This window comes from Phoca vitulina, unplaced genomic scaffold (genome assembly GCF_004348235.1).
Source record: "Phoca vitulina isolate PV1807 unplaced genomic scaffold, GSC_HSeal_1.0 scaffold33, whole genome shotgun sequence".
Classification (NCBI taxonomy): domain Eukaryota; kingdom Metazoa; phylum Chordata; class Mammalia; order Carnivora; family Phocidae; genus Phoca; species Phoca vitulina.
This window is the reverse complement of record NW_022589736.1, coordinates 14,351,211-14,370,994: the sequence shown is the minus strand read 5'-3', so window position 1 is coordinate 14,370,994 and position 19,784 is coordinate 14,351,211. Positions and strand designations below refer to the sequence as shown.

Genomic DNA, 19,784 nt, shown 5'->3' with positions numbered 1-19,784 from the left:
GCAAGCGACCGTCCACGCAAAGATGAGGGACCGTGCAATACTCTTACTTGGACTGCAAAGCCAATGCACGTCACATACTTCAGCTCCAATTATCATCATCCTCATCAAAAAACAGATATTAAAAGCCAATGAGATCCGGCGATCATGAGTCTCTGCCATCCCTTCCTCAACCCCTAAGAATGACGCATGATGACGAGTGAACCTCAGGGGAAGGAGACACAGATCTGAAAGTGTCTGGGCTTTTGTCCAGACAGACATGGCCGTGTGGGACTTGAGCCACGGATTTCTCATCTCAAACTGGGAATAACAATCCTCACTGTTGTGTGAATATCCGATAATGAAATGTTTAGGAAATATTCTTTCTAAATTAAATAAGGTCCCCGGGTTGTTGGGACATTCAATGGGATGAGGTATCAAAGACCGGGTGCTCGTGGACACCAGTCCCCTCCCCACCCCAGACGTGTCGGCAATATGGATTGGAAAGTTCTGTCCTTGCGGCATACGCACGATCTTTTTGGCTGGCCAAGCTGAGGCCGCTGGAAACACTTGCATTTGAACTGTCCAGGCTGCTGCCAAGATGAAGCTTCCTCATATGCCTCACGACGGCTGTGGCATTGAACGCTTGCTGAAATTTAAGAAAGGGAGAAAACGCACAAAATAGTCTGGCTCATTCGAAAAGACTCAGGCTGTGTCCGGTCGTTTCTCCTGTTACCCCGAGCATTTTGGACATCTTAAAACATTCTCATGATACTTTAGAAAGGAAGCTCATCTTGCCCCTTCTTCCAAAATGACACGAAGTCATTGTGCCCCTCCCCTGCCGAGATGTATTTTGGAGATTTAAACAAATACTCTTCTTCTGACATAGCAAACATCTAGAATGAATGTAAACCAATTCTCTCTGTAATTTTAGAGAAGTGACTTTTAGAATCAAAGGTATGTTATAAAAGACAGTATCTGAAATGATACTCTACGATGAGGTTTTAAGGTAGTTTTTATTTCCTGTTGTTGGCGCTAGTGTCCTAACTCATAGCCTTTCCTCCGAATAAAGTAGGTCAGTGGAATTCATTTCGTTTCTGTACAGCCTCTCGGGGCAGAACAGCCAGCTCTTAATTTATGCACACTGATTAGAGCCTGGGGTTTAGGCTTTCCTAAACAGGGTTTCCCTGGGTTTCCCCTCCCGCTTTCGTATCATTTTAATAGAAGTCAACTATTCAAAGTTCCAGTAACGGAAAGGCAGACAACAGGAATTATGGTCTTAAGAAACAGCAATTGAGTAAGAACCAGCACTGTTGCTGGGGAAATATTAAATCGTGTACTTTATCCCTCCCACACCATGACACCCCCTTTGCGTCTTAATCCTCGTTGGTTAAAATAAGCAAGATTTTTCTGGGTGAGGTTCTGGGGATTTTCATCCAACTCAGGTGATAGTAACATTTAGAAATAATAAATGCTCCAACCGCAGGGCAAATTTTGTGGGAGTTGTTCGATTCACCAGGAATTGAATAAAGCACGAGACTTACTCTCCATTTGCTTTTTGCAAAGTTCTTCCGGATCTGGGCACTGACAGACTCATGGATGTTTTTATTGAGGGCCGTGTCACCAGCAATCCTGAAACAGAGGCAAAGATGCTTCTTTAAAAGAGTTTCTTGGGCAGGGGGTCGGGAGGGTGCTGTGACACTGGGTCCCACGCTGCTTTCCCAGGAAAGACTCAATGCTGTGCCCGTCCCGAGGTTCCCTGAGAGGGTGGCTCGTCGGTGCCCTTCCAGGCTGCGTGGCTCTTGTCTGAATGCACACAATCCTCCACCACCACGCTCAAAGTCCTGTCCCCCTTCTAGACCCTGCACCCTCTGGGGGATTCGTGGACCTCTCTGCCTGGTTCCCACTTCTTCTCTTTTGACCTCAGTTCCTGCAACAGCAGAAGACACAAGGCAACCTGAACCCAGTTTCCCCTCCTTCTTCCTCCGTCTCCCTCTTCACCAGCTCTCTACCTGTAGGAGGTCCTGATGTGTTTCCTGCCTGATCTGACCGCCAGATCCCTACCCAGGGCCATCTTCCCAGCTTCTCCCTGCCTGAGGCTCCGTATTTGTGTCCTCTCCAGGCCCGCTGCTCCGTGGACCCGCTCACAGCCTGGGCCCAGAACATCCTTCCGGCTCCATTCCAGCAGAATGAGGCTCGGCCATGTTGTCCTCGCCCACACCGGGTGCCCCCTCACCTCTGTGCTCAGTGAAAGGGCACCCAGCCTCAGCTCACCCTGCTTGGCAAATCTTCTTCCTTTGCATTTCCTGGAAAAGTTCTCAGAATGGCTAGGACCAAATCCACTCTGCACTCAGCTGGTCATTCGTTGTTGCTTGTTCTATAGCCCTCTATTAGCAGGGAAGAAGGCGGGTCTGCTCTTCACCTCTGTCCTTAGAAACTACTTAGGAATTACCGCCCTCACCCTAGTCCTTCCTCCGTCTGCTTTACCACCTCTCCTTCCCTCCCGTCCTCCTCCCCTTCTCCCTGGTCTCCCACCTCCCCCACCTCTCGGCTCACAATCTCCAGTCTCATTGGTAACGTGAAGGTCACTCCTTCTCCCACACATCCCCATCAACCTCAGCACCATCCCTCCACTACAACTAATCACCTGGCCTTCCCCCCAGTTTCAGAGGAAGCTGTGTTTTGCTCTCATTCTTTTCTGCGCTTAGAACCTTCCATATCTTCCTTTTCATTTAACAACTATTAAATTCTAGCTTGGTATCCAATACCTATGAAATAAATTTTTTTTTTAAGATTTTATTTATTTATTTGACAGAGAGAGACACAGCGAGAGAGGGAACACAAGCAGGGGGAGTGGGAGACGGAGAAGCAAGCTTCCTGCCGAGCAGGGAGCCCGATGTGGGGCCCGATCCCAGGACCCTGGGATCATGACCTGAGCATAAGGCAGACGCTTAATGACTACGCCACCCAGGCGCCCCCCCATGAAATAAATTTTTGCATCTTGGAGGTTAAGGGGCAGATAAATGCTGGGAACACTGACCATCCTTTCTGGCTGGAAGGTGACTGGTGAGTGAGGAAACCTGTCATCTCCCAGACCCACATGGCCCTGGACCCCAAAATAGCCTGGATGCCACACCTTGTGATGTCCAACCGTTTGGGGATATGAAGGTAACAAGCTTAGGCCTTATTCAGATAAGAAATCATCCCCAGGTAAAAAATATGTCCCCACCCACCCAGCCTTTCACTTTAGAATAGAAAACATGGTGCAGGACTGGACCTTTAGTCTGTGCCAGGCTGGGATGCAGTTTGGAATGCAGTCCGATATTCTCAGCTAAGAGCAAGCCCTACCCCTCCCAGTATAGACTCCCATCTTTTTCCCAGCAGGGCTGGAAAGACTTAGCCAAGAGGACGCTCAGAAACGGGACTCAAGAGAACCAGGCTTCCATTTCTAACAACTGCCAGTTGCCCACTTTCCCCAGAAACACACCAGTGAAATAGAATATCTGGCAAATCCATTCGAAACAAGAGGAACAAGGTTAGGGGACTGCGGACATCTTTATTAAGCTTTTCCTTCTAGATAATTCATGTGAGTGTTTTCCTCCTGCACGTTTTTAAAAAGCTACATCCTCGGGGTGCCTGGGTGGCTCAGTCGTTGGGCGTCTGCCTTCGGCTCAGGTCATGATCTCGGGGTCCTGGGATCGAGCCCCGCGTCAGGCTCCCTGCTCAATGGGAAGCCTGCTTCTCCCTCTCCCTCTGCTCCTCCCCACCCCACTCGTGTTCTCTCTCTCTCTCAAATAAATAAATAAACTCTTAAAAAGAAATAAAAGCTACGTCCTCAGAAAAGAAGGCCAATTCCAACTCAACGGTGGCCAGCACCTTCTTGGAAACGAGCATGCAGAAGTGGTAGGAGTACGGGGTGCCTTAGGCTGAGTACCGCCGCAGGGCAGAGCCGTGCTCCAAACCAAACAGACCAGCGAGGGGGTCAGAGAGACTCCCTTCTCTGTGGGTTAGCATGGGCTGAGATGTAAGGAAAATGCAAACTTCCAATTATTTCAGGAATGTTCCGTGCTTACTTCCCCCATCCCAGGGCGTGCTGCAGCTGAGTAAGACCCAGCAGGGTAGATGTGGCCCAGAGGCTCCCATGAGGCCCTCTCCTTGGGGAGGTTGGCCCATGACAGCACACAGTCTTCCTCAAATGGGCCCCATCACGGAAATGCCTGCTGCTGATCATGAGCCAGGGAGTTTACAGCGACAACGTATGCCACTCTCCATGCTCAGCATACTGGCTTCAGCATTATTCATTGACAACACTGGAGGCATGGAATGTTAGGATTGGAAGGGACTCTGATTGTACCTCGATGGTCCTAGGAATTAAACAATGCCTCCGACCCAGGAAAATCTCCTTATAAATCTGTATACGCGCACACATATAAAGCTATGGACACCCACATTCCATTCATGTCTCTTCTGCTTTCCAGGTTTTTGAAAATAGTTTATTTTTTTATTTTTTTTAAAGATTTTATTTATTTATTTGAGAGAGAGAGCATGAGGGGGGGAGGGTCAGAGGGAGAAGCAGACTTCCCGCCGAGCAGGGAGCCTGATGTGGGACTCGATCCCGGGACTCCAGGATCATGACCTGAGCTGAAGGCAGTCGCTTAACCAACTGAGCCACCCAGGCGCCCTAAAAATAGTTGATTTTTATTTTTAAGTAATCTCTACACCCAACAGGGGGCTTGAACTTACAACCCTGAGATCAAGAGTTGCATGTTCTACAGACTGAGCCAGCCAGGAGCCCCACTTTGCTTTCCAGTTTTAACCCCATGCTAAAAACGCAGATGGCATTCACATAAATCAACCTTTGCGATGTCTGTCTGGCTCTCCATACACAAATCATCAAACTCATCTCTCCCTGCCTTCTGGGGTTTTGCTTTGTACCTAGTCTGCTGTATCTCCACAGCTCTGTGTTTGCATTTTTCTAGCCACCTGCTCAAGACAGGCTTGGTGATGCCTGTGTGTACCCCAGACAGGGGTTTCTCAGACTCCTGGGCTGCTTCCTGATTCCTACAGTCAACCACAGCTTGGCAGGCTGGAGCCCAGAAGAGGGGAGGGGTCTCAGTGAGCACTGAGGAGAGGGCTGTAGGTGCCACCCTGGCCTGGCCGACACACGATGTCTCCCCAGGTGGGTCCACTACCAAGCGTTGCCTGGGGCATGGATGCCCAGAAATCATCATTTTGGTTTCTGTGTCGACGTAACTAGAGACAGAGGTCCAGAACAACCTGAACCAGACAAACCCCATCAAGGTGCTTCCTTGTAAGGAGGAATGGGCTCCCACCCGGCCAGCAGGCTGGTGCTTCCTTACCATGAACCACCATGAAAAGGCAAAGCCTCACATGGGAGAGGCACAGAAACATCTAGCAAGATGGGCTGACTGACACAGCTTTGAAAGGAGCCCTGTCCTGGCCGAAGTGCCTGTTTTGGGCCGAGGGAAGGTATCTGTGACTGCCAGGGGCCCTCCTGGCTCCAGGGAGCCTTGATTAAGTTGGAAGAGCAAGTGCAGAATAAGAGATCATGTTCTCTGGACAGAATCGATGTGCCAAGAGCACAGCTTCCAGAACAGTGGTGTGGACAGAGCCGGGCTTCCCTGGAATCATGACTCCACTTTCTGCCAGCTCTCTGTTGAATCCGTGCTCTTTGCCCGGGGAATTTTACATAAAAGAAACAAGGATATCAGAAATGCAGGCAGCGGGGGGCATTTCCCTGATGTTTGAGTCAAATTGCATTCATTTTTACCATTTCCTAATGGCTGACTTCCTGGGTCTTGGGAAACGCACGGTAGAAATGATACAGCGTCCGAAGTAAAGGAGAACCTCTGAAGTAAAGAGGCATCAATTTGCTCAGGAGCTCACATGCTACTGCATCCTGAGTCTGGAGCCCAGGAAAGAGGTTGGCAACGCTGGAGACAGAGACTTCAGGGTCATTGGCCTGGGTCCACTCAGGATGCAGTAGCATGTGAGTTGTTCCAGGGGCCGGCCGTCTAGGTCCTGAATGGACCCAGGCCAATGACCCTGAAGTCTCTGTCTCCAGCCCAACCTCTTTCCTGGGCTCCAGACTCAGCAAAGGCTCCTCCCCCGCCCCGCTCCACACACAAGCTGCTACTCCTCTCAGTGGAGGCATCTCACCGGCCCAGTCCCTTCAACTGGAACCCCGGCAATAACCTCTGGGCCCCCTGCCCCGAGGCTCCCCGCCCCTGGTGTGTCCCTCGTGCTCTCTGTCTGCTCCATCCCTGTGGCTCCAGACAGGCCCCCTCCCCCCTTCTCTGGGCCAGCCTCCACTCCACCTCCAGCCTGCACCTCCCTGCTGGCCTCCCTTGGCCCAGTGCCAGGGATTCATCCCCATCCTGCAGCCTGTTGAGCTGAGATGCAAATCTGATCACCTGCTTGAAACCTGTCAGGGGCCCCCACCGCCCAAAGGGAAAAGTACAAATTGCTTTGTGTGATGATAAATTAATGGCAACTCATACAGATGGGAGATGTATTAGGTACCAGGTCCTCTTCTTCTTATCTGTATGTCATGTCTCGTTCAATCCCTGGAAAAGCCCTAGAGGATAAATACTGCCGTTATTCATGATCTCAGTTCGACACGGGGGGCCCCCAGGGCTGGGGAGGTCGCCCACGCAGTAACAGAGGGTGAAGCGGGGACCGGGACTCAGAGCTCGCGCTACCCTGGCGGAGACCCCGGAGCTCGCGCCAGAACGCCGATGGCCATGCCTTCCTTTCTGGTTCCCTCCTGCCTTGCTTCTTTGTCCATTGCCCCTCCAGCAATATGGAGTATGTGGTTCCAGGACAGAGATGCGGTTAGGCCCTGATGATGGGCCAGGCCGCTCACCCCGCCTGGAACTCCTCTCCTCCCTCGCAGCCTCGTGAAGGCCTCATGGCATGAGGCTCAGCCCCTCTGGGAAGTCCTCTGCCAGGCCCCTCAGTGAAATGACCTCCCCCTTCTTTGGTTTTTCAAAAAAATGTCTGGTGAAGCAGGGACTAGGTTTCAGCTGGCCTCCTTCCTGTCTTCCACAGAGCAAGGCTGGATAAGTGAACACATCGGAGGAAAACTGCTTCCCTTCTTTAGACATAACTTTCCTCCTCCATCAGATCATCCCCAAAGTCTCATACCTTTAGTCCTCATACAAGATAAATATGTGCTGCGATGTAACAGGATGGCTATGGTCAACCCTGCTCTCGCGTATATTTCAAAGTTGCTGAAGAGTAAATCCTAAAAGGTCTCATCCCAAGGAAACAATTGTTTCTGGTACCTACATAATGGGGTGGATGTTAATTACACTTCCTGCGGGAATCATTTTGCAATATATGCAGATTTTTTTTGCATATTTTTGCAAAATATGAAGTCATGATGCTCTACACCATAAATTTATATACAGTGTATGTCAACCAGACCTCAACAAAACTGGAAGAAGACAAAGTCTCCTACAGCTTTGAAGGCCATTGTTGGTATTGTTGGTGAAGTAAGAAAAGGTTTACTAACTTTATTGTCACATACTTTGACCTATTGTCCAATGTAACTTGTTACAAAATAAAATATCATTTATTTTAAACTTCTTAAAAATAGATATGACCAAATCTGCCTCCTTATTCAGAAGCATCTTTCCCTCCCCTTCTGCCATTCCTATCTTCCTTTTCCTTTCCTGACAGGGTGGTGTTGAAGAGCATTTATTTTGGAATCAGTTCTGGCCAGAAACAAGGGTGGCTTCACCATCAGGTAGTGGTTGCACAGTCTTGGCTCAGGCTAAGTTACTTTATCTTTCTACATCGATTTTCTTATTTCTGACATGGAGACAAAACCTACCTTACAGGGTTATTATAAAGAAAAACATGAGATGATATTTTAACGCAATTAGAACAGCACCTGAAATAATTGATGCTCAGTGAGTGACAACTGTGGTCATAGATTAAAATATAGAGCTTCCTCGACTCACGATGGAGTTATGTCCCAATAAACCCATTGTAAGTGGAAACTATCATATGTCGAAAATGCATTTAATATACCAAACCTGCCAAACATAGCTTAGCCTCGTCTACCCTAACCATGTTCAGAACACTCACGGTAGCCTACAGTTGGACAAAATCATCTAACACAAAGCTCCTTGTGTGATCAAGTGTTGAGTAGCTCATGGAATTTCCAGAATACTGCACTGAAGGTGAAGAACAGAATGGCTGTACGGGGACAGAATGGGTGTCAGCGTATCGGCTGGAGACCGTTGTGGTCGCGTGGCTGACGGGAACCATGGCTGCCAGCGCCCGGCATCACGAGAGAAGATTGTCCCTGATGCAGCTAGCCCAAGAAAAGATCGCAATTCAAAACCGGAAGTACAGTCGCTACTGAATGGGTAGCACTTTGGCACTATCGTAAAGTCAAAAAAAATCATGAAGTTGGGGACCGTCTGTCTGATGAAACCAGCTCACGATGCTCCTCTGAGCAGGTGCCCTTTGGAGGACTAACCAGCATGTGGTGCTCGGGAGGAAACGCTACAGACAGTGGTGAAACAAGCAAGGGGTAGTTTCCTAGAGCGCTTTTTAGGGGAATTTCTCCTGAAGCCAAAGGCTGTTTGTTGCCATCATACTGCATATTCTACCATTCCTGCTCTTTGTTTCCAAATGGATGCTCCTGGTGGTTTAATGACAACAGCCTAATGAAGAATTTACTATGTCCCAGACATTGAGCTAAGCCCTTTGCAGGCATGATCTCAATGATTTCTTACATCAACTCTGTAAACAAGGTATCCTTGTTCTCATTTTAAAGATAAGAAAACTGGGGGGGCCTGGGTGGTTCAGTCGGTTAAGTGTCTGACTTGGTTTCAGCTCAGGTTATGATCTCAGGGTCGTGAGACTGAGCCCCACATCGGGCACCGTGCTCAGTGTGGAGTCTGCTAAAGACTCTTTCTCTGCCCCTCCCGTCCACACACTCTCTCTCTCTCTCTAAAATAAACAAATAAATCTTTTAAAGAAATTTAAAAAAAAATAAAGATAAGAAAATTGAGGCTCAGAGAAGTTGCGTACAAGCCCAGAGTAACAGCTAATTGATAGTGAAGCTGGGTTCAAACCTAGTAAGTGGTGCAAAAACAAGATGGCATCATGGGCACTGCTGAAACCCTAGTATAGAATATCATAAGCCATCGATGAATGCCTCTGGGGTTGAAGACACATTAACTTGAAAGGCATTTCCTTTTTCTTTTCTTTTCTTTTCTTTTCTTTTTTTTTTTTTTAAGTAGGCTCCACGCCCACCTAGAACCCAACATGGGGCTTGAACTCACGACCCTGAGATCATGACCTGAGCCGAGATTAAGAGTCAGCTGCTTAACTGCCTGAGCCCCCCAGGTGCCCCAAAAAACATTTTAAAAGCAAAAGAATATATAACATCAATTCACTTACTTATTGAACGGTAAGCTCAAGGAATAAAACTCCAATCTTAATGCCTCCCTGGAGAACTACCTTCAATAAAAATGATCCTAAAATACTTCCTGTAGAATGAAAAGCCTACAGCTATCTTTTGCACAGTGTACTCGTCATCCGTGCATTCAGGAGGCTGTGTCCCGAGGGAACAGAAGAGTTCAAGTGTTGCCCTGGGGACGGGATGAAAGCCAGTGGTCGGAAGGAGAGGCAGTCACTCCACAGTTAGGAACGGCTGAGAGGGGGTTTAGCCTGGGAAGGCATCAGCGCGTCCTTCCTCGTGGGTGACTTTTCTTACCATGGGTGCCGAGCTGCTTGCTCACAAGTGTATCTTTTATTTGGATCTTTCTCCATCAGATTCCGGATGAAGTCTTTTGCTGTTTAGAAAGAAAGCACAAGGGGCAGAATCAGGGTGCGGCTGCAGATGGGACAACTTGCTGCCGCAGGGTCTTTGGGAATATGGCGTGAAGCATGAAAAACAGCCCAGTCCCGCCCCAGACCCTATGGTACGTTGAACACAAAAGGCAGGTGGGAACTGACATTTGGGAGAAAGAGAAGCCAAGACTTGGCGATGTCAGAGGGGACAGTGAATGAGGAGGCAGCCACACCAGGCCTGGGACCCTGCCCGCCCAACTCAAAGCCCTTCCCTTGGGCAGCTAAGTGACATCTTTGGTTCAGAGACCAAAGATCTTTGTCATCATGTGCCTCCCGCTGGGCTCACTGCTGCCTGAGGACGCTGCTTTGTTGATGTCCTCTCTGTGTTTTAGACATCACTGATTCAACAAAATCCCCTCAGCCGCTGCTAAGGCCACCAGGACCTGAGGCTCTGTGGAGACAGAGCCCTTGAGAAGCCCCTCACAGCCCACTCAGCTGCCTGCAATGAGCAGGACATCAAGATGCAACAAGATACACCCCGGCGGGGAAGTGCGAAGTGCTAGGAGGCCCAGTCGGGTTAGGACCCAGAAGCCGGACCCTGAGAACATGAGGGACTGGGTCACAGAACCAGAGGATGACACCTGTATGCCAGGCCAGAGACCCGTGGCATCGCAGGGCCTGGCAGCTCTCTGCCTACAAGACTGGGTTTCTGGGGGCAAGGCTGTGCCCTCCTGAGCTCAGAAATAAAATATTCCCCATGCAGCTTTTCCCTGCAAGCCTTGGAGAACTGTACTCAGGTCCCAGGTTCTGGAAGGCTGAGGAACAAAGCAGGTGCCTCCAGTGAGGAGGAAATAACACATATTAAAAGGCGATATTTGAACAGCTCACCAGGACGAGCAGGGCTCTGCCCCATTTATTATTTTATTTGATCCTTGTACCACCCTCTGTGATAGGGAGGACTATTGTTACCATCTTGACCTTGAGGCTCAAGAGACTTGTCAGTCTACCTGAGCCTTGGTTTTGATCTTTATCCCTGAGGAGGAAACGGTAAATGTCTCTGGGACAGTGTGGCACAGTAGCTGAGACGTGGGCTCTGGAGTGAGGGTCTGGGTTCAAATCCCAGCTCGGCCACTTACTAGCTGTGTGGCTTGCATCAAGGCATATCACCTTCTGGGGCCTCAGTTTGCTTACCTGTCAAGTGGGGATACTAGTAACACCCATCTGATAGGTTGTCCTGAGGACTGAGTGAGTTAGCACGTGTGCAGACCTTTTGGTGCTCGGCACACAGTAAGCACTCAATAAATGTTAGTTAATATTGCTTCAGTCCTGGAGCGCTCAGATCAGGGCATGGCTTAGAATGATGGAGGAGTTGGTCCCGTCCCTCAGCGTGGCTCCGGCCAGATGTCCCAAGCCTGCCTTCTGCTTTGCAAGTCAAGTCCAAGTATGTAGGCTCATGGAGCTTCCTTGGGAGCCTCAGGACCACTCTGAAACCCCCGGGGTCCGTCAGAGTCAAGTGGTCTGGGTGTAAGGGTCCCACCCCTGGGGAGCCGAGAAACCTACCAGAGTCGGAGATGTCATCCCAGTAGGGGGAGTCGAACTCATATTCTGCCTTGAGGATCTGTTCAAAGAGCTTGGAATCATTTTCATCATAAAAAGGAGGGTAGCCACAGAGCCTGGAAGACAAGACCGTGTAAGGATCTGTAACAGCTATATATCCGCTGTGGCCACTGGACATTCTGCCTGGAAGGAAGAACCGCCTTCACTCAAGGGGAGAAAACTGCACTGTGTGTGTTGCAAATACAACCTGAGCAAAGAAATCACACCTTCTAGGGGCAGAGGTGGCACAGAACTAAAGCTGTGACTTGATAAATCGCAAAAAGGTGGTGATCTAAAGTAAACACATACGTAAGTCCACCTTTCTTGCCATGTTATTAACCAGAGCCCCATATACTCCCAAATCAACCCCTACACCTTCTGTGTGTAAAAGCTATTGATCTTATTGTCTGTAATATTGTCCCCAACAGTCGACGGGTGGGTAACCAAACTTGCTACAAGTTGCCCCAAAATACACATTACCAACCGACCATATACCCAAATTGGGTATTTGGAAGGTTACAGTTTGGGCCATTAATATACAATAAAAATAAAAGCAGAAATCGGCACAAATCATAATACTATCACCTCTTTTCCATTGAACCCTTTCAAGATCGATTTTTAGAAGACTATATTGGGATGTTGGTGCAAGTAACATGTAGTTCTAGAGGGACAGACAGTCATCTGACCAACATAACAGGAGGAGAAATTTTCATTAAACGCCCCCAGTACAATTCATTCCATGAGACTCTGGGTTCTCACTTCATTTCTGCTTTCTGCTCTGATGTGACCTGTTGCCTTCGTAGGACACTGGCGCATGTTCTGGATCAAGACTTCCTCTTTTGAACGAGGAGGCCACACTAGGAAATTCCTAACATTCTTTCTGGCTTGAAGATGCTGTGCTTCTATGACCCCCTCTTGCAACTTGTTTGCATGGCTACGAGACCTAGGGAGGGATCTAGTACATGCTTGAGCCCACGTGAGGCAGGGCATCCGGGAAGGGGTGGCAGTTAGGCTGTAGCTCTAAGGGATGGGCAGAGCAGAGGCAAGGTTGGATTTTCCAGAAGGCCGGGCGCAAAGCTGCATCGTGTAGAACCTGGTTCTGGGCCCACGGCAGCCCAGAGGGTGGCCCCCGCCGTGGCAGCTCTAAATTTCCCCAGATCGCCAAACTTTGTTCAAAACACATCTCCAGCCTAGAGACCTGTGGAATGAGAACATATGAATGGGAATCCACAGGCCTGTAAGGGATGAGGCTGTTGGCAAATAAGAAACCAAAGAAAGGTTTTGAAAGGTTCAAAATGCAGACTTGGTACACTCATTCTTCAGCTACTCCTGCTGTGACACAGAGTATCACCTGTCACGCTGCCCGGGGGGGAGGCTGATGACATTTTTAAAGGCTGTGAGACATTGTGCGGGCCGATAAGATTCAAAATCATCTATCCCCACAAGGTTGACTTAGGGGCTAAGTGCCTGGAAAATTTCATTTTTTAAAGATTTGCTGCTTTTGGCAAAATGAATACGAGCCAGTGCTTCTGAAACCACTGAGGGCGTATTTTACTGCCCAGGAAACCGTGGAGCCGGGAGATGGATATGTAAATGCTTCCCATAATGAGGATTTGGGCTCAATGAAATGTGCATATTAGGAAAAGGAGACAGAGCAAAATGTTAGTTCATCTTGGAAAATAACTAAATTTTAGATATGTGAGGTTTTTGTTTATTAACAACTGAGTATGTTTTACTTTACAGTTTGGCTTTCTTCTCAAGGGAAAAAAAATCTTTAAGAAAATTCCAAGAAAGATGTATTCTTCTTGTGCCAATTTTCTTAATGTATATCCCAATTTCTTCTGGTTTTTAAGCTCTCTTGGAGGGGAGAGGATACTGTTTATGTGGCTATATGGAGGACGGGAGAAAAGGATGTGGATCTAGCCTGGAGATTAAGTTAACCTTAGGAAAGAGGATTTTAAAATAAGGATTGGAAAAGAAGAGAAGGACAGATAGAAGTTGCAGAATCTTCCCCAGATCTAGAAATTCCACAGAGCTCCCTGGCCAGGCTATTCCATTAGTAGGCTTGTGCAGAGGGTCCAAATAGGAAAAAAAAACAACTTTGAGCTATTTATCTCCATATACAGAACGTGGAATTTTGTGGTCTGGACCTATTTGCAAGTGGAACCTCTATGTTCTTATTTTACATATCAAACCATTTAAATAATGTACAAATTATCTCACCAGGTGTACTCAAAGACAATAAAGCCGTTCCCAACTGTTCTAAACCTAAAAGTCTGTGGTTCAGAATAACATAACTTGCCAATCCAATGACTGAGGGTCACACCCAATTGTAGGCAACACACGTCCCCGGGGCTCAAGGATTGCCTCCAGCCCAGCCTCAGGATGGTCATCCAAGGAGAATCCTTACATCTTCAGTCTTTCCCACTTTGCCATCTTATCTACCTGTGGCCCCCTCCCGTAGATGTACTGCTAGATTCTAGTTTAGCCTTGACTGAGCACTTGTTTTGGGTCAAAAATGCCACTAAGAGCTTTGTGGTATTATCTCACTCAAACTTCACTCCCCGCAGGAGGTGAGTGTCCCCAACACCTTCTGTTCGTCCTTTAGAGACACTTTCCACTCGCTCTGTGCCCTGGGAGGCTGACCTGTAGAGATACCAAAATGAGGAGTGAACTCCGTGACATCTGGTAGAGGTTGGTTAATGGGGTCCCCGGTGGAGATGGTGAAGGAAGAGGGAGTTCAGGGCCAGGGTATGTGCTGACCTGACCCCTCTCATCTAGCATGCACCCCTTGACTGAAGACCACTGCTCCTCTCAGGGAGCAGACCCTACCAGGCACTCCTCCTCGGATTCTGGTAACTGCTCCCAGCCTCCCTTCACCACCTTGGGTCTAGGGATGTTTACGGCTCAGCTGCTACGAAGCTTGGGGTCACAGTCCCTTCTACAATTCTCACTTTGAAGGCAAAGAAACTAATATGGAGCAAAGTCAGGACTCGAGGCCTATCCATCTGATTCCAGGTTTGTGTTCTTAACTATTTTGCTGATTCACTCAAGGGAAGGAGGCTTGAGAATTGAACCTTATGTTTCAGTCTTGACTTTGAATGCTCTCTGTAGGTCATTTGCCCACCTGCCCCTTCATCTGTAAGTAGAACCCAGTGATTGGACCCTACCTTTCCAACCCCATTTCCCACACTCGGGGTCTTGTATGCTAAGATGCTCAGAGTTCGCTCCCCACTGGGCACTTTTTATTTCTGGACCAAGGTAAATGTATGTACTTGACCTGGGCTGTCCTTCCCCTGTCACTTGCCTCTGGCACACCCTTGAAGACCAGCTGGGGTGTTACTAGGAAGACCCAGCTCCTTTCCGCCAGGTGGGGTAGGTGCTCTGCTCCGTGCCCCCGGGGCAGTGGGTAGCACTCCCCGCTGACATTTACTACACTGCAAGTTGCCCTGAGCTGTCCTCGAGCCCCCTTAGGCAGGACCACGTCTCAGGTCTTACTCTCATCTTTGAACTCTCAGTGGCCAGCCCTGAGGTCCGCCCATAGCAGATGCTGAGTAAATGCTTGGATGAACAAACATGCTCTTGAAGAGGCTTCATCGTTGGCTGTTGAGCCCCCTGGCTGGGCTCTGAGACAGAGATAAGGATCTACAGTTTAGGAGAGTCCACCACTGCCCCAGCTTAGGGAGCCCTCAGAGATCCCGCCTACCCTCCTGTACAATAACCCTATCAGGAGGCAATATTCTGTTATTGTTGACGGACATTCCAGAAGAACTCAATGTGTAAGGCCCGGAGCAACCCAGCCTATCTTTGTAGAGAGAATGCAATGTGGTTTGGATGACCTAAAATGTCCCTGTTGGGCGTGGACACATCTCATAAAGGAGAAGAGTTTCCATGAAGGAGAAGACTTTTCACATAAATGAATATGAAAATCGGCAATGGGCAACCACGGCTGATTCGGCAGTGCACAGTTTTTCTTGGAAACTGAAATGCTGTAATAGCTTAAGAGCTCCTGCTGAGAAGCCCCGTGAGTTTACTGGGGTAATTATGCTACATATGTTCCTCTTGCTTGTTTGCCCTTGGCCCCGTGACTCTGTCCCTCTGAAAACGGATGCCTGCTAACAGGATTCCCAATAACAATCAGTCGTTACCTCTTTACCCTTTTATGTAACTTTATTTCCATAATTCGGCTCAACTCATTGGGGCAAAACAGTATGGAGGTGCCTCAAAAAATTAAAAATAGGACAACCATATTATCCAGTAATATCTCTTCTGGATATATTCCCAAGGGAAATGAAATCAGTACCTTGAAGAGAGATATGCATTCCCATGTTCACTGCAACATTATTCACAATAGTCAAGACATGGAAACAACCCAAGTGTTCATTGACAAATAATGGATAAAGAAATTATGGCAAATGGGGCCCCTGGGTACCTCATTCAGTTAAGGGTCTGACTCTTGAGATTCTCTCTGTCCCTCTCCCTCTGTCCCTTCCCCCACTCTCTCTCAAATAAATAAATGAATCTTAAAAAAAAAAAAAGAAATGATGGTATATATAGAAAATGGAATATTAGTCAGCCATAAAAGGAAGGTGATCCTGCCATTTGCAACAACATGGATGAAACCGGAGGGTTTAGTGAAATAAGCCAGGCACAGAAAGAAAAAAAGTCAAATACATAGAAGCATAGAACAGTGGTTACCAGGGGTGGGGAGGTGGTGAGGGAAATGGGGAGATGGTGGTCAAAGGTCAAAGTCACATATATGTAGGGCAAATAAGTCTAGAGATCTAAGGTACGGTGTGAGAACGATAGTTAATAATACTGTACTGAATACTGCACATTGGTTAAGACAGTAGACTTCAGGTGCTTTCATCACAACATAGTAACAATGTCAGAATATATGTTAATTAGCTTAACTGTAGTAATCATTTCACTACGTATATTAAATCATCACATTATAACCTTAAATATATACAGCTTTTATTGAAAAAAGTCATGGTAGAGAAAGTACTAGCCGTGTTTAACATTAGGCAGTGACTTTTTAAAAAAGTGTTATTATGAGGGCACCTGGGTGGCTTAGTTGGTTAAGCATCTGACTCCGGCTCAGGTCATGATCTCGGTGTTCTGGGATTGAGCCCGCTTCTGGCTCTGCGCTCAGCAGGGAGTCTGCTTGTCCCTCTCCCTCTGCCCTTCCCCATGGCTCATGCTCGCTTTCTCTCTCAAATAAATAAATAAAATCTTTTAAAAAATGTTATTACGGTAAAAAAAACTTAATATGAGATCTACCATTTTAACAAATTTTAAGTGTCTAGTACAGTACTGTTGACTCCAAGCACAATGTCTTCCAGCAGATCTCTAGAGCTTATTCATTTTTCATAACTGAAATGTTATGCCTGTTGCTTCCCCATTTCCCCCTCCCTCCAGCCCCTGTCAACCACCATTCCAGTCTCTGATTCTATGAATTTGGCTATTTTAGATACTTCATATGAGCAGAATCATGCAGTATTGGTCTTCCTGTGACTGACTTACTTCACTTAGTGTAATGTCCTAAAGGTTACCAATATTCCACTGTATGCATAGACCATGTTTTCTTTATCCATTCATCTATTGATGGACATTTACATTGTCACCATGTCTTCACTCTTGTGAATAATGCTGCAACGAACATGGGCGTGCTAATACCTCTTGGGGATCCTAATTTCAATTCTTTTGGACAGATACCCAGAACTGGGATTGCTGGATCATATAGTAAGTTCTAATTCTAATTTTTTTTTAAGATTTATTTATTTATTTGCTAGAGAGGGAGGGTGGGGGGGGCAGAGGATGAGGAAAAGAATCTCTCCGCTGAGCGCTCAATGTGGTGCTCAATCCCATGACCTTGAGATCATGACCTGAGCCAAAACCAAGAGCCGGTCGCTTAACCAACTGAGCCACCCAGGCGCCCCATTTCTAATTTTCTGAGGCACCTCCATTCCGTTCTCCACAGTGGCTGTGTCATTTTGTATTCCCCCCAACCGTGTGCGAGGGTTTTCTTTTTTCCACGTTCCCACCAACGCTTTCTCTTGCTTTTTGGATTTCTCCAAAGAAGACATACACATGGCTAACAGGTACAGGACAACAGCACGTGTGTACGTGTCTGGGGTACCAGAATTCAGACTACCGGACCTATGGCATTGACTGCATGGCTGTGTAACAACGGCTGGTTTGGTTCTTTGCACGGGCCAGCGAGCGCTCAGCGTGAACACGAATGATCCCTCTTCCTGGGGAATGTGCTTGATTTTTCCCTGTTAGGTTTCCATCAACTATTAGCTGGCTGGCTTTCATGCCTTCTGTCCTGGATGTGACCACAGGCCTGCGGCAGCTGTTCCTACCCCTCCCGAAGTCACATGTACCTTCCCTGAGTGGTCCCCTCAGGTCCCCGCTGAGGACAGAGGATGAAAAACCACCCATCAGGTAGTCCTCTGGGGGGGTGCCCAGATGCTAACTGGGCATCGGCTGTGTCCCAGGCCTGGGGATCTAGCGTGGAAGGAGACCGTGAGTCCTACTCTCGTGGCTTTTACATTCTATTTGGGGAGGTGGGGGTAGGGGACAGACACTCAACACTAAGCTTCAAAAGAAACAGGAAATTGAAAAAATAAACAGGAAATAGAAAAGTAGACAGGAAAGGTAATGGGAAGGTGGTCACAGGAAGCCACAGTATTGCATTCTGATTTGAGAGTATTTCTTTTCATACACTGTTCCCTATGCCTGGAATGCTCTTCCTCCTGTGTCCACCGCTGTGGCTCCTCTTTGCTCCTAGAGCCCCATGTGCCTGGCCTTTATCCCATGATGCCTTTCCTGACACCCACCCTTCCTCTGAGCTCCCCAGCCTCTTAGGTGCAGCCATCATGGCGCACATGTGGGTTGATATCTGGGTCCCACCATCTCCTGTTAGATTCTGAGCTCCCTAAGGGAGGTGACAGTACCTCATTCATCTTCGCCATCCCCAACACCTAGCCCAGGACATGCTCAGCAAAAATCGGCTGGATGAATGAGCCCATCAACACCTCAATGTTTCAGGGACTGCCACACCCCCACCACACTCAACTTCTCTCTGAACACTTCCCATTCTTAACACTCTACCTCAATCCCATCTCTTTCTTGGGTACCCTCAAAAAACTTAAAAAAGATTACTTCATGGTTATTACATGTGTCTTCCCACCTTGATCATGAGTTCCTACAGGAGAGAGACAATGTCATATATTGCATTTCCTTTGTATCTTTCATTAGCATTCAACAATAATCAATATTTGTCAACTGACTATTCTTTCATAAATGGGAAATTTTACACGAAAATTGCTTGTGTGTGTTTGTGTGCAAAATGGCACTCATTCAAGTTGACTTACAAAGTAGGGTTGAACACCCTGAAATGGATATTTACTCTGGGGGAAATAATTTAACTAAAGTTTCTCATGTGTTAAAATTTTTAAGTTATTTTTGCAGTGAAACCTGCTCGTGCCCAATAGCCTCTGTTGTAAGTCCTCCGAAGTGGAGCAGAATGAGCACAACCATTCGTCAACAACCATTCTCGAAGCTCACGTTTGCCCTGCGCCCTGATGGTTTCCTCCATGTATCAGTCTCCCTGGTCTGTTTTCCCTCCAACCAGATGATGCTCATGAGATGACACAACCCATATATCGTACCCCATTCCCAGTCTGAATCCTCAAACCCAAAGCTGAAATATATGCCTGAGGAAGGACTTTGCCTCGTAGGGGGATTTGCACAGAATCACAGAATTTTATTCTGTGGGGTCCAGTAGTCATCCTCTGGCATTGGCCAACCCCTCACTTAGGAGGCTGGGAAAGTGGGCCCCAGTGAGATGAAGGGGTGGCCTCAACCAGAGCAAGTGGCAGGCATGGACATCTATCAGCCCAGGGCTCTGGCTTAGAGAAACAAAAGCCACTTCAGCCCCATTCTACAGAGATTTATGGAGTGCCAACGTTTAGGCCAAATGCTGATCATCTAATAGTGAAGAAGACAGGCCCTGTCCTAGCTCCTCAGAGTTCAGAGTCCAGCCATATGTGAATAGCACAAGCAGAATGCTGACTTTTCTATAAAGGAGAAACTAAGTTGTGTGTGTCCTGTAAACTTAATAATAATAGCCACCATGTGTTGAGTATTTACTGTGTGCCAGGCACTGGGCTATGCAACTTAACAGGTTTTTGTCTCATTTATGAGACATGTGTACTTATGACATAAGCACTTCCATCTTCCATTTCCAGATGAGGGACTGCATGAGAGATGAGGCAACTTTCTCACACCAAAGGGGCAGAACAGAATTTTAACTTTACTCATCCAATTCCAGAGCCAAGTTGTATTAACCTTTAATATGAACACTGCAG

General features: G+C 47.6%; 1 protein-coding gene across 3 annotated transcripts in view; it reads right to left on the bottom strand.

Moving 5' to 3' along the window:
• Nucleotides 1–19,784, bottom strand: part of CAMK1D (calcium/calmodulin dependent protein kinase ID) — a 420,413-nt gene that overhangs the window by 5,889 nt on the left and 394,740 nt on the right. For 2 of the 3 annotated variants that reach the window (XM_032425563.1, XM_032425564.1), the window contains exons 7-10: nucleotides 11,371–11,483; nucleotides 9,734–9,812; nucleotides 1,521–1,608; nucleotides 508–625 (exon numbers count right to left, since the gene is read on the bottom strand). In XM_032425563.1, coding sequence (XP_032281454.1) covers nucleotides 508–625; nucleotides 1,521–1,608; nucleotides 9,734–9,812; nucleotides 11,371–11,483 — 398 coding nt within the window. The remainder of the gene's footprint in view (nucleotides 1–507; nucleotides 626–1,520; nucleotides 1,609–9,733; nucleotides 9,813–11,370; nucleotides 11,484–19,784) is intronic. The other variant, XM_032425565.1, reaches the window with a different exon arrangement.